The following is a 15,096-nucleotide window of genomic DNA, read 5'->3' as shown; positions in this document are numbered from 1 at the left end:
CTGCACTGGTCTGAAAGATTCTCAAATGTTTCTGGTGTTGCAGCAGTACGCGGCCAAGCGAGGAGATCAGGAATCTCTGCTGGAGAACATGAACTCCAAGTATTACTACTACACTCGCACCAAAGGTCTCTTCAGGATCTGCTACCCCAAGGAGCGACCACCGACCGGTAAGTCAGTTCTTCGGTGCCCGGAGACAGTCATTAATTTTTACTTTGCACGTAACAACAAATAGTAACAGGAGTTTTTCACTTTGTTTCTAGCGGTTAGAACGCTGGCCTTGTAATCCTGGTGTCTCGGGTTCGATTCCCGGCGGTGCCCGAATTTATAACTTGTGTTGGGCAAGGCCGTAGTCTAGGCAACACGGAGTTTTCCTCCGTGGCATCCCAACAATTACTCCATTCACACACAGAAGAAGGCAATGGCAAACCACTTCTAGATCATCTGCCAAGAACGTATATGAACAGGTCCCAGTCCGAGAAAAGGATGGAAGGATCCTGTTCATATGGACCTGTCTTCAGACAGAACACTAAATAAATAAATAAATAAATAAAATAAATTCCCAGGAAGGCGGCTAAAGCGCGGAGGGATACAAATTTCGACGTTTCTCTCGCTAATAATTCTTTCCAAACTTACAATGCTCATATCGCACGCGATTTGGCAATATCGTGGACTTGCCTAGCGGCGTGTGCTTCACGCTTCAAGCAACTGAATACTTTATACACCAGGTCTCTGGCTTCCGCGAAACTCACCTTCCATATTTTAATACCAATTGTGTATTTAATGCTAAATACCAATAATTTGCCTCATGCAAACGCTACGTTCACACAAACACAGTAATATCTTTTAACACGAATAATAATGTTACTCGAGAAAGCGTACAGCAAGTGATTCAAGCTGATTGGCTCACGAAATCACGTGACAGTACATGCGCAGAAGCGTCCAAAACTCAGCTGCCATTTTTCGTCATTAATTTTAATCTTGTCGTCCTATGATAAAACACGATGTCACGACTCAAAGATCATAATCGACTTAAAAGTAATTTGTACCCACAAATACAGAAGCAGAGAGTAATTGTTACTTGCAAATAACCGCAACACAAAATAAATTATTGTCTAAAGTTTTCTGACAGTGAGGTTAGGTTAGGGTGTAGGACATTGTTCTTTGAGTACAGTCGTTATTAATTTTTGTGTCGGATTAATGTTATCATATAACACGAAGACAGTTGTATATTCAAGGTTCTGAATCCTGTGAAAATCAAAACATTTCAGACAATGGACATTGGAAAACGAAAATGTATTATTTACGTAAATTACGAGTCCAGACAGCCTTATATCAGAAAGGATTGAATTTAAAACGTATCAAAAAGGATTTTTCGTGGAAGAGTTTAATTTGTTACAAGAATGAAAATTCCGGATTCCGGTTGATTTCGAAGATGTTACAAAACTGCCCTCAGACAAGATATTCTGCTGTGGGACAGTATTTTTGTGTGTTTGTGCAGACACGTGTGTACAGCATGTGTGGAAGGAATTTGAACTGAAGCCATCGTAGTCGAAAATAAATATTTCCTGTGCTTGTGGGGTTTGAAACACAAAATAGAACAGAGAAAATTAAAATTAATCTAATCGCAGTTTGCGTGTTGTCGCCTGTAGCCTATGTCGGTCACGCTTTTAGACACTTTTAATGGCAAATAAAGTCTGAAAAAGCGGTACTTTTGTGCCAAAAAGAATCTTAAATGCGATGCTGGTGAGAATCCAGGACATTATGTCAACTCTTATTCTCTGAAACGAAACGCGTGTGACCAATAAGAAGTGTTTCTTTTACGCCCGTTCTGGGATTCGTGAACTGTAGAGTTTTAAAACAGCCACGGTGGTCTAGCGGTTAGAACGCTGGCCTTGTAATCCTGGGGTCTTGGGTTCGATTCCCGGCGGTGTCCGAATTTATAACTTGTGTTGGGCAAGGCCGTGGTCTAGGCAACACGGAGTTTTCCTCCGTGGCGTCCCAACAATTACTCCATTCACACACAGAAGAAGGCAATGGCAAACCACTTCTGGATCATCTGCCAAGAACGTATATGAACAGGTCCCAGTCCGAGAAAAGGATGGAAGGATCCTGTTCATATGGACCTGTCGTCAGACAGAACACCAAATAAATAATAAGATGAGGTGGTCTAGCGGTTAGAACGCTGGCCTTGTAATCCTGGGGTCTTGGGTTCGATTCCCGGCGGTGTCCGAATTTATAACTTGTGTTGGGCAAGGCCGTGGTCTAGGCAACACGGAGTTTTCCTCCGTGGCGTCCCAACAATTACTCCATTCACACACAGAAGAAGGCAATGGCAAACCACTTCTGGATCATCTGCCAAGAACGTATATGAACAGGTCCCAGTCCGAGAAGAGAAAAGGATGGAAGGATCCTGTTCATATGGACCTGTCGTCACACAGAACAACAAATAAATAATAAGATGAGGTGGTCTAGCGGTTAGAACGCTGGCCTTGTAATCCTGGGGTCTTGGGTTCGATTCCCGGCGGTGTCCGAATTTATAACTTGTGTTGGGCAAGGCCGTGGTCTAGGCAACACGGAGATTTCCTCCGTGGCATCCCAACAATTACTCCATTCACACACAGAAGAAGGCAATGGCAAACCACTTCTGGATCATCTGCCAAGAACGTATATGAACAGGTCCCAGTCCGAGAAAAGGATGGAAGGATCCTGTTCATATGGACCTGTCCTCAGACAGAACACTAAATAAAAAAAGTTTTAAAATACTATTCACGCGATGTTTGAAACATGTGGTAGAAGCACACTCAGTGACCAGTAGATTGGAATCTGTAGACCGCGGGTGCCTTGTGGCCCGTTGCTCGGTGTGGTTGAGGACTTCCGGAAGCTATCCCGTATTGGGCAGTACATCGACCTCGGACTACGCTAAACGATTACCACGCGGAACAAGCGACTGTCGTATCGTCGAGAATTACAATATCATTAAACATAACGCTATTTTTGCAGTCCAGGAACTTAGAATGCCTTCCCGTCTCGTATTTGTAAGGACGTCATGACTTGTCTCAGACACAAATTACGGTATTCCGGACGCTTTTGGAAGAGAAAACCGTTGTACGGATTAATTTTGAAATGTACAGTCTGGTGCGAAAGCTAGGACATCTTGAACCGGAAGTGTTGAATACCTCGTGACCTTGTCTTCATCTGTCTGTATCTTCATTATATTGTTGTAACAGTGTGAACCGGGATCATTGTTACAAGTATGACTGTTTCTTTTGATATAATTGTTACAGTTGTGTTGTTTTTTCTGCTTTCAGAGTCTTTCAAAGTGTACACTTTTCCAATCCGTCTTTATTATTCACATCGCGTGTTTAGTTACAACGCGAGACGTGGAGAAAATTGTCCATTAACAAAGCTTTTCAGTAGCTAGAGCCAAACAAACGGTGAGAAATATTTGCCTTATAATTTTCTTCCTTACATCTGTGTCGCCATAATGTGATGTCGCTTTCCACGAGACTTAGAAATCTAGGACTGAGACGCCGAACTAGGTTTGAGAGACCCAGATGCACGACTATGGTCAAAGCTCTCATCGAGTTGTACAAAGCGTAACCTACAAACGTTCAAACAAAGTACGGTAACGAACGCTTATTTTTTTACAAATTCATGTACCTGCTGTTAGTTTTACGTCGTACATGTAATGCCTATAGCAGTGGTATTCAACCTTTTTTGTTCGCGTACCCCCAGATATAATTTCTCTTCAAATTTGTACCCCCAAAGTTGTTGGTGTATAATTAAAGTTATACATAATATATAATCTACATCTAAAATAAATTAAATAAATTGCATTACTGATTATTCAGTGTTTATCATAAAATAATATATTTTTTTAAATTTCATGTACCCCCTAAGATATCTTCGCTTACCCCCAGATATAATTTCCGTTCAACTTTGTACCCCCAAACTTGGTGTATAATTCAAGTTATACGTAGTATATAATCTACATCTAAAATAAATTACAGTACTGATTATTCAGTGTTTATCATAAAATAATATTTTTTAATTTCACGTATCCCCTAAGATGTCTCCGCGTACTCCAGGTACCACTGGCCTATAGCATAAAAACTACAAGGAATCTGTTTAGGGATCAAGATATTGCCCTCCTTTGTTTATGGAGCATAGTAGTTCGTAGGAACCTGCCGTCCTCTTGAGCGAAGACTTTTCAGAGACGCTTATCGTGACGTAGAACGCTGTTTCCGTGGTAAGACGTATCCTGCCGTGGAAGAGTTCAATCCCGGTGTGATCAAATCCGTGTTTTAGTTTTGCTTGGAGGACAAAGATTGTTTTTATTTTAAAACATTTTTCATGTCGGCATTTTTGATACAGAGTGGCTAATAACCTCTCGCCTTTGGATAAGTCTTTGAGATTTATACCGGATAATGAATGTTGCGTGTACCATTTGCGTTTTCTTATTTCATTTGTTTATTGACATTAAATTGAGGCCTGTTGCTTCAAATTATGTTTTGTGTCAATTTTATAAGCAGAATTTTCTTTACAAAAAACGTAAATATTTCGATTGTGTCTTGTTGTTAAAGCGGTTTATATATTTAGTCATTGTGATGTTACAACATGCGAGGTTTCCTTTTAATTAAGCCGCCCTATCTTGAAATGCGTATAAACAAAGGATGCACACGTCACGAATACGTAATTAAGAAAAGACGGTCGTTTTCCGCAATTAGCAAATCGTGCCGAGCACGCTTAAGTATTGTAATCGCTTCTGTGCTACGGCTTATTTAAATGTTCGACCTCAATTTGCTTTATTTACCCACATCCTGGGAGCTGAGTTATCTCGCTCAGACGCATTTCACTTGTCTCGAAATTTCCAAGTATTGCACTCAGGTGTGACTGAACCGGAAGTTGTACGTACGTGTTTACCTACTTTTTGAAACCAGGGGAAGGAACTGGGTTCTAGGATAGGCATACAGTTAAGTTGTGGAACAAGTGGGCCGTGAAGATTCAGTGATCGAGAGAAGACACTGGTTGGATGGACAACTTACTGTTACTTTAGGACAGTGGTATTCAACATTTTTGTTCGCGTGCCCCCAGATATAATTTCTCTTCAATTTTGTACCCCCAAAGTCGTTGGTGTATAATTCAAGTTATACATAGTATATAATCTACATCTAAAATAAAGTAAATAAATTACATTACTCATTATTCAGTGTTTATCATAAAATATATTTTTTTAAAATTTCACGTACCCTCTAAGATGTCTTCGCGTACCCCCAGATATAATTTCTCTTCAACTTTGTACCCCCAAAGTTGTTGGTGTATAATTCAAGTTATACATAGTATATAATCTACTTCATAAATAAATTAATTAAATTACATTACTGATTATTCAGTGTTTATCATAAAATAATATATTTTTTTTAAATTTCACGTACCCCCTAAGATGTCTTCGCGTACCCCCGGGGGGTACGCGTACCCCAGGTTGAATACCACTGCTTTAGGCCATGCTGTTGTTCACTACAGATTTTTGTGTTCTCACGTGTAGATAAATTAACGTTAGAAGCGAATCGTCCTATTTGTGTGTTGAAAGGGCAAAGTTTTAGGAATTAGGAGCCAAGGATCAGGGCGTGTGAAATAACTACAGAATCCTTATTCGGTCTTAGAAAGCGGATAAAAAACCCGAAGGTTTGTCACCAAGAAATCTCGCCATTGAAGCATAACCTGTTTGTCAGATAATACGTAATCACAGCGCAGATTAATTACGAATCTGAGTCCCTAACTTCTGGGTGAATTGGTCTCCTTTACGTTAATCAGCGAGGCAGTTACCGAATCAAGATAAATTAACTGTAAATGGAAAGAAAGTTCAGTGCCAGAATATAACACGCTGATCATTAACAGAAGTTCATATATGCATGTAATTGAGTATTTATTACATAGAAGTAACAAACGTCTACCGACTTGGCCTTGCTTTATTCTCTACCAAACGACAGGCACCATTTATTACGCACTTCAGTAGCGACAGTGGTACAGTCCGTGAAAAATATTCCACACGGTCAGTATTTAACTGAGATCCTTTCAGAACATATTTTCACCATATTTAGAAAAAGTTTCTCCAGTTTTATGCAAGTTATAAAAGAAAATCACACCAATTAATAAGAGTTTTAATAATTTATACAGCTTAGTGGTTTTTAAATAGACCAGTAGATCGCGTTTGTGGTATTTAAAAGGGACCACAAAGGGTTAAAATTTAATTTAAACAAATGTATTTTTAAAATTAAGTAGGATTATGTGTTAAAATTTTATATGAAATCCTTTCTCTTATTAGTAAATCTTTAAAAAAAATTTAAGTAGTGCGTGTCTTTTAATGAACTTACGTATTTGTTATATTTTTGGATTATCCAGGAAAATATATTTCGCAACCAACTCGGATTATCTGCAGACTACTTTAGTGGTTAAGACTTGAGGAATTAAAAATTAAGAATTGGGCGAAGCCAAAATGAATAGGCATTTGGGCACTGTGGAGAAGTTTCCAGAAAGAAAGGATCTCTTTGCAATTGGAGAAGGAAGATGTAGACACAAAATTTTAGATTGTAATAGGGAATATTTTAGGAGAATTATTAGGATAAAAAGTGATTATTACATTTACTGAAATAAATATTGTCAAATGTAAGTGGGAGAGTCGAAGTTAGTAAGATATTATTGAAAATATTGGGCAAGATACAAGATAACTGCAGATGTAAATATTATTTACACAACATAGCTAAGGCGCTAAGGGGCGTGGATTTAGAAAATTAACTTACCTTAAGAGACCACACACACAGCCTTACGTACAAATGAACAGGGCAAATGTACTCGTTTACTTACGTACCTAATGTAGGCATCCTCTTAAATATTTGCTTCTCGAAGATGGCTGTCTTCTGGGTTGTAGTCTGGTCGAAGTTTACCAACATTTCATACGTCTCTGAAACCCAGAATAAAGCCATCCTCAAATCCTCCTTGGTTCTGAATCTCCTGCTTTCGCCCGCGTTTAACGTCGACCCCCCAAAAGAACTTTGGCCTTGCCCGTTTTGAAGTGACGTGTTCACAGACCAAATGCAAATTGGCGAACCCGTTAAATCCAGGTTAGTTACACGACCATTTTTCACGAGATCCCGGGCGCAAGGTGGTCTCCATGGATACTATTTCCCTCCCGCCTCGCGTTTGCACGAAGCTAAGGTCATCTCTCCATTTATTACAAAAGAAAATTAAAAACAAAATTCAATTTTAATTTATTTTTGGTCAGTGAAGTTAAAAATTATCGTCTGAAACATTTAATACTGACTTCGCCCACTCGCGCTCTCAGGCTACGCGAATTTTAAATGTTTTGGTTAACTTTTAATTACAAATATAAAAATGAAAGAAGAAACTTGTTAGTTTCCTGGGAGTTAACAATAAATTGCACCCTCTCGCATTGTAGCTACGAGACATTGAATAATTACGTAAACAAAGTCTCGCTGTCGCCCCGCGTGCTGTTGGAAAGCTGATTGTGTGTGGTGACGCACGCCTCAGGGCGCCCGCTTCGAAACCTGACCGACCACGGCTCAGACGATCTTCAACGCCCGGTGGGACATTGTCTACTTTCCCTTAAACGTTCACACGAACAAGCAAAAGTCAATTAATAACATTCAAATTATCTATTTCGTATTATTTCCATTAACGTAACATTCTCACACTTCGTAGTTTTCGGACGCCGTATCAAATACATGAGATTGACATCGTATTTGGATATTTTAACACGCGAAGAAAATTCTTAAATTATAAAACGTGTTCTTAATTCCTAACCTCATTTTTGTGATTAACTCCACTCCGTTTATAGTTAATAAAAATAAAGGTAAGCATAGAACACGCGCGGCCGCCATGTTGTTAAAGAGCGTATAAGAAGTTAACGTAACACAATTTTTGTACTGTAGGATCTGAGGTTTTCACAGTGGCGAGTCTAAAGATGGACGTCTTCTGGGTTGTTACGCCGTCTAGTCTGGTAGAAGTTTGCCGATGTTTCGGAGGTCCTTGCTGCCTCCATCATCAGGGCGTCAGTGTTACTACCTTCTCAAAAATCCCCAAAACCCAGTCCGTACAAATGTTAAGGGCGGGGAATATTGGCAACCACGCGCCAAGGGTCTCAAACTATTTATACGTGATTTTGGAATAAGCCGATATGGAAAGGAAAATGTTAAAAGCCGTAGGTAGAGCCTTTCATGTTCCAGAGTCGTGGCTCGAAGGTGCATTGTCCCGATATGCAGACGTGATTAAGAATGTCAAATTTACTTTTTGCATTAGTAATTGAAATGTTATAAAGTTTAACAATGGGATTAAATCAGCAGTGTCTGAATGATAACAAACGCCTATGCAATAAACGATGTTGCATTCAGCAAAACATCTGTTGTTTGTTTTCGTGTGATTATCGGCTTTGTTATTCAAGTTATAAAAACACATTTTCACTCACTGTCCACAACAATGTTTTCTGTGCCTTCGGCAAAGACATTGATAACCAATATGGTCTGCTGAAATGAAGAGGTTTTCGGAGAAAATAATTAAAATGATTTGTTTCTGTTAAGCTATTTATTTAATTTAATTCAATTCATTCATATAAAAAGTAATTAATTTATTTCAACAATAATAAAAGTAAAACAAAAAATGAAACTACATTTATTAATAATAATTCAATTCATTCATATAATAAGTAATTAATTTATTTCAATAATAATAAAAGTAAAACAAAAAATTAAACTACATTTATTAATAATAATTCAATTCAATTCATTCATATAATAAGTAATTAATTTATTTCAATAATAATAAAAGTAAAACAAAAAATGAAACTACATTTATTAATAATAATTCAATTCATTCATATAATAAGTAATTAATTTATTTCAATAATAATAAAAGTAAAACAAAAAATGAAACTACATTTATTAATAATAATTCAATTCAATTCATTCATATAATAAGTAATTAATTTATTTCAATAATAATAAAAGTAAAACAAAAAATGAAACTACATTTATTAATAATAATTCAATTCATTCATATAAAAAGTAATTAATTTATTTCAACAATAATAAAAGTAAAACAAAAAATGAAACTACATTTATTAATAATAATTCAATTCATTCATATAATAAGTAATTAATTTATTTCAATAATAATAAAAGTAAAACAAAAAATTAAACTACATTTATTAATAATAATTCAATTCAATTCATTCATATAATAAGTAATTAATTTATTTCAATAATAATAAAAGTAAAACAAAAAATGAAACTACATTTATTAATAATAATTCAATTCATTCATATAAAAAGTAATTAATTTATTTCAATAATAATAAAAGTAAAACAAAAAATTAAACTACATTTATTAATAATAATTCAATTCAATTCATTCATATAATAAGTAATTAATTTATTTCAACAATAATAAAAGTAAAAAAACGAAACTAAATATATAAATGTAACATATTAATAATAATAACAATTCGATTAATATATTCAATCATATTTCACAAATAAATGGGCTATATACAATACCTAAGTAATATAATTCAATTTAATAATTCTAAATAAAATAAATAATACCAAGTAACAATAATAATAGTTCAATTTAACAATAACAACGACATTAATCTCAAATATTAAACAGCCATCGCAAGGTTAATGTCGTAGCAAAATTCCCACTTCGTTCGTGGATGATTCCGTAGACTCCGCTTCTTAGGTCATTAGGTCGTCAGTGTCCTCCAGCGTAACCGTCGAGGCAGTCAACTAACATCGCCAAACGCTGATGTGCCGGTGGTCTCCTGGGCCAGGGATTAGTTCAGATGCGCACAGAAGGCAGACGAATCTCACGTGTCCCAGTGGTTGCAAACTGTAAAGTTAAGAAACAGGGAAACCCGAGAGTAACAGTAGCATTGAAAAGCATTTATGAGAAAAATACTTCTAACAAAACTACGGAGTATCTCAAAAAGACGTAAACACACGTCAGCTGATTTAGTCCACGTGTTCAAAGTGTTGAGCGGAGAGCAGCTGACTGATAAGGTTCATTAACACTCGTTCCATCTTTTAGGAACAGCTCGAAGCTTTGATTTAGTGGGCGTAAGCCACGTCTATTTAACCAGCACTGAGCAGACACATTGTTGAACACGACGCGTCTGAAACTGACAACAATGGGAAATGTAAACACAAGCCACTTTTTTTATAATACCGAGCTGTTTCGTCTTTGTGTGATTCTCAACGTCAACACAGCATATTTCACTTTCCAGCAAGATTTGATTTAAAAACTGAATATCTCGGAACAGTTAACATCTACACGAACACAAAACTAAGGCGTTTGTTCTTTCCTAGCAAAGACACGTGAAACAAAGCCTGCAGTTGATTTGTGCGTGAATTGTCAAGAATCCGTCGTTGCCATAATCGATTTCGAATCCCTTTCTTACCTGCGCTCCAAAACTTACGTTTGTTGTATTTCTGCGCTGTTTATGAAGTTGGTTAAATCGGCAAGGATGTCGAGTGGGAAACAAGGCTGTCGTAATCTTTTAAAAAATCGCTATTCAACATTTTCTTTTAACGAGTCATTTTAAACAGAATTTTACGAAATTTAAGCCAAGCAAATTAAGTAATTTGTAATGGACGATGACCAGAGCTTCGTTCTAATTTAACCCTCGTTTTAAGGGACTTCCAATATTATCTGTGAATAACAAGTCTCACTCGATTGCCTGAAGGGAATTTTAGTTTCGTGGTCTCCCTCAGTCCGCCTTGGCAAATGCTGAGATGGTACCTTAAATTAAGCCACGACCACTTCCTTCCAAACCCTTTTCAATTTAATATTCACTATGACCCACCGAAACGTCGTTTAATAAACTGAAAATAAAAAAGTCAGTAAATAACACAGGTAACAATGGGCGAAAACTACAGAAATTTGTCGTGTCTTTTCAGACCCTCTGACATTTATACGGGGACAACAATGAGAAGTTTCCCTTTAAAACATCACAGATAATTTTCTAACGAAAGACGTAAGTTCGCTTAATAAATATCTGACCTGTTATTGTCCCTTCCACACTCAGTTCACTGACTGACGTATGTCGCCGGAACATTACAGCCGGAGTTCTCTTTCCCCGGAACATTTCTTCTGTCCCCAGAAGTTGGCTTTCCCCGGGTCCCGGTTCCTGAAACAATCCACTCAGAGACAAGATTAGTTGTGAGGGCGAACATGCCTCGTTCAGGCAGACGTGTCCGTGCAACTCTGACCCAGTCCAAGTGTTGATTTCAGCGCCAAGATGGATTTCTCGAGATAAGAATAGGCCAATTGCAGGACACGACTGATAAAACCTGCGCCTTCTGCTGCAGACGAGTAGTTCTCCGTGATTTTTGCCATCTGCAAATCGTCAATGTCGTCAAAGATCGGTGGAAATAGGACGGTTTCATCCAGCTCCTTCAATCTCGGGAACCTCTTCCTCGCATCGCTGACGTATTCGTGATCGTCTTCGTATTTACTTGTCAGGGGATTCCCCGCCAACACCAGTTCTTCTAGAGGAAGGCCCTCCAACCAATCCAGTTTCCTCATCTCAGGTATCATGTTCATTCCGAGGCGAAGGACTTTGAGGTTAGGAAGTTTGCTGGGAAGGGCGCTGAGGTTCTCGAGCAGGTAAAGTTTATTTTGAGACAAATCAAGTGCTTCCAGATCGGGAAAGTTCTTCGCGACGACGTCCACCACTGCCAGCATCATGCTGGGTACGAACAATGCCACAGGAAAGTTGTCAACGAGGTCTGCATCCGTGTGTAACCGAGACAAGTCCAGGGATCTTGAGTTGGCTTCGTATCGCCTGGCTATGACCGTCTTTATTATCTCCATCGCAGTGGAATCGGTCACGACCTGCGGCAGTCCGGGCCTCACTTCCACCAACAGCGTTTGTCCTCTTATGGCGATCTCGTCCTTCAAGCTGGCCAACTTTTCTGCAGCATTGCAGTCGTCTACGAAGAACGAAGAATTTCTTCCCGTGACTCTGTAGCAGATGGGAATGAATTCCGTCGGCTCAACATTGGCCATAAGAATCGCCAAGACGTAGTTCTTTCTGAAGTTCCCTCCGTGATGAATCGTAACTTGGAACCACATGGCTGCTTTACGTAGGCTTTTTTCAAGGCCGAGCACCAGTGGTACAGAGCGCCTGAGACGCTTTAATATCCTCCGGTCACCTGAATCCATGCTTGGAGTTTTGACGACTGTACCACCAGAACTTCCTGTCTCGTCACGGTGTTTCGGGTTATAAAGTTTGAATCGCCTATTACACTTTCCACTCGAGCCTGGCTTGCTAACCTTACCACCACGTCCAACACGGGCACCGACACTCAGATGTTTTTTTAAAGATTGTCCGTTGAGGTTACTCACGGCATCAGAAGACTCTCCGATAACTCGGACGCCCTCGATGTTGTCTGTTTTTTCTGAATACCTCATTCTGTTGTTGTTGTTAAACACAATTCTTATTGCTTTGATCAATTGAAAAGGTTTTGAAACGCCTTTCTTAAAAATTCTGATAAACTTCGTGAAATGGTGCGACACACGTCTAGTTCAGATCACTCGCTCAATCAGAATGGCGTCCTGTGGCGCAATCCTACAGATGTGACGTCACAAACCGTCACAAAATGTCGCAAACCGTAAAACAAGAACATGTAGACATTTTTAAATTAAAATTATAAACAGGATTTTTTTTGAATTGTTTTCATCGAAAGAATCGGATTAATAAAACTCTTTTCTGCTTTTTTAGAATTGTAACTGAAAGTCGGCCTCGTCTGCATTTCCTGTTCTTGATTGTCATTTGTTTAGATTTGAAACTCTTCAGAAATCCTGCCACAAGGGTTAGAATCAGAGCCATCTTTTGCCTGCCCCGCGAAGCTTCTGTGTCACGTTTTGTTAATAACAACTTGAATATTGTTTATTATTAATCAAATGCTATATTAAATTACATTTCCCAAGTCTTTTTGAATGTGAATCATCAGTGATACGCCGTACGTACACTTAACCCTTCACAATCGAGTGGTAACAATAAGTACCGTTTGCTTTAACAGTCAATGACACTGCAATATACATTTATGTGTTTTGCAAGATTCTAGTTGTAAACAGAGGTTATTTCCTTGTCATAAACTTGTTCATTCTTGTAATGGTGATGTGTTGTGTTACGTGCTGAAGTCTTGCATATTATTTAAGACTTTGACTGTACATGATTCATTGTTCTGAAGAAACGAACTTATTCAAATAATAATTCAGTCCGTACTTCAAAGACAAACACAAGACTTTACCATTACAGAGATCAGATTTGTAATGCCGTTTAAGGAAACAATCTTACGACGCCCATTAATGCAAAGTTCAGTTACTGATTGTTGAACCAAGTGGTAAATATATTTATCAGTGTTCTTTACAGGGTTAATGTCATGCCGGAACACACCATTACGTGATTTTACTCGTTGTATTTTCATTAGTAATGACAGTGCAGCAAACCCTTGATTATCCGAGATGTTTGGGATAATTGAAACCCCGGATAATCGAAACCCCAGATAAATGAAACCACGGATAATTGAAACCCCGTATAATTGAAACCCTGGATAATCGAAACCCCTGATAAATGAAACCACGGATAATCGAAACCCCAGATTATGGAAACCACGGATAATCGGAACCCTGGATAAATGAAACCCAGGATAATCAAAACCCCGGATAATTAGCAAAAAAAAAAACCGTATAGATACAACAAATGCGCAAGTTTACTGCCTGAAATTTTAAAGATTTGCTAAGAGCAAAAAGGATTTATGTAATGACAACTATTAAAAGAAATATTTTAGTGTGTTCTGCTGTCCTAATCTTCAGGTTTTAGCAATATTTTGATATGTGTTAATACGTTAAATGTGGTTGTTGTATTTATTCGTATCTTTTTAAAGTTACATTCTCTACAACAGATTTCCTAACCTAACTTTTAGTTTTCGTTTAAAGCAGACAGACCGCGGATAATCACGAGTCTGCTGTGGCATTGAATCCCCTTGACAGAGGAAAATACTTGACCGATTTTGTGTGTATTTGAGCAGAATTTGCCAGCTTTCGCCGGATTTTCTCTTCGGCGTCAGATTTTGTCTTCGTCGTGGTTCGTAATTCCAAGCAACTCAAGAATTGTTTTTATTGTTCGCTGGTTGATATTTCACTTAAATGAAGAAATTGTGAAATTTGATTCTTCACTCATTTCCCGGGGTATCGCCAAATTTGAGGACTGTCCGTCACGAATTGAGAAATGTCTCGGAGATTAATAATTCCTGAAAAGGGAGGGAGACGAGGCGAAAGATTTCTTTTGTTCCATCAGTTGGAATTACGTCACTCCATTTCTTGATGAATTTCGATTTTATACCGGTTTAATGATGAGGTGAAATTTCAGGCCGTCGAGGACGGTAATGGCAAAGAAGGCTGTTTCCTGGGGGGTGCAGCACCCCAGAAGAGTTATCGTCAAAAATCACAACACCACATGGTATCTTATATTAATGCATGTAACATTTTTGTGTTTGTTTTTAAAAAAGTTTTACGAAGAACGTCATTTCTTCAAATGCTTCAGTTTTTAAGATTAAGAATTACAAAACAATAATTTTACCTGTTGTTTTGTATGGGTGCGAAACATGGTCCCTCACTCAGAGGGAGGAACACAGATTGCAGGTGTTTGAGAATCGGGTGTTGAGGAGAATATTTGGGCCTAGGAGAGAAGACGATGGGGCGTGGAGGAAACTGCATAATGACGAGCTTAAAAATCTGTACTCCTCGCCCAATATTGTCAGGGTGATTAAGTCGAGGAGAATGAGATGGGCTGGACATGTAGCGCGCATGGATGGGACAAGAGATGTGCACCGGGTATTGGTCGGGAAGCCTGAGGGGAAGAGACCTCTGGGGAGACCTAGACGTAGATGGAGGATAATCTCAGGCGGGATCTATGGGAGACAGGAGTTGAAGGAGACTGGATTTTGTTGGCCCAGGACACGGTCCGGTGGAGGGCTTTGGTTAATTCGGTGATGAACCTTCGGGTTCCGTAAGCCA

The 15,096-nt window shown here is 38.4% G+C and overlaps 2 protein-coding genes across 5 annotated transcripts in view; one reads left to right on the top strand and one right to left on the bottom strand.

Annotated features, from left to right (window-relative positions):
• LOC110836447 (uncharacterized) overlaps nucleotides 1–15,096 on the top strand; it is a 40,758-nt gene that overhangs the window by 11,545 nt on the left and 14,117 nt on the right. For 2 of the 3 annotated variants that reach the window (XM_087340794.1, XM_087340793.1), the window contains exon 2: nucleotides 44–167. In XM_087340794.1, coding sequence (XP_087196920.1) covers nucleotides 44–167 — 124 coding nt within the window. The remainder of the gene's footprint in view (nucleotides 1–43; nucleotides 168–15,096) is intronic. The other variant, XM_087340795.1, reaches the window with a different exon arrangement.
• Nucleotides 9,381–12,945, bottom strand: LOC147871141 (nuclear RNA export factor 1-like). Of its 2 annotated transcripts, none has more exons than XM_087340786.1 (2): nucleotides 11,074–12,945; nucleotides 9,381–10,895 (listed from the first exon to the last, which is right to left on the bottom strand). In XM_087340786.1, the coding sequence occupies exon 1, from the start codon at nucleotides 12,484–12,486 to the stop codon at nucleotides 11,254–11,256; it is 1,233 nt and encodes a 410-aa protein (XP_087196912.1). In that variant the 5' UTR covers nucleotides 12,487–12,945; the 3' UTR covers nucleotides 9,381–10,895; nucleotides 11,074–11,253. The 2 variants fall into 2 exon arrangements, with proteins under 2 accessions (XP_087196912.1, XP_087196913.1); XM_087340787.1 differs by having other exon boundaries at nucleotides 9,381–9,903.

This window comes from Zootermopsis nevadensis, unplaced genomic scaffold, assembly GCF_977971745.1.
Source record: "Zootermopsis nevadensis isolate Lab colony 2312 unplaced genomic scaffold, Znev_1.0 Znev_ptg000061l, whole genome shotgun sequence".
In the NCBI taxonomy this organism is placed as follows: Eukaryota; Metazoa; Arthropoda; class Insecta; order Blattodea; family Termopsidae; genus Zootermopsis; species Zootermopsis nevadensis.
Note: the sequence above shows the minus strand (reverse complement) of the source record. Positions and strands in the feature narration are given on the sequence as shown.

Coding starts and splice junctions, on each gene's coding strand:
- LOC147871141 (XM_087340786.1), bottom strand. CDS start 12,486: ATGAGGTATTCAGAAAAAACAGACAACATCGAGGGCGTCCGAGTTATC.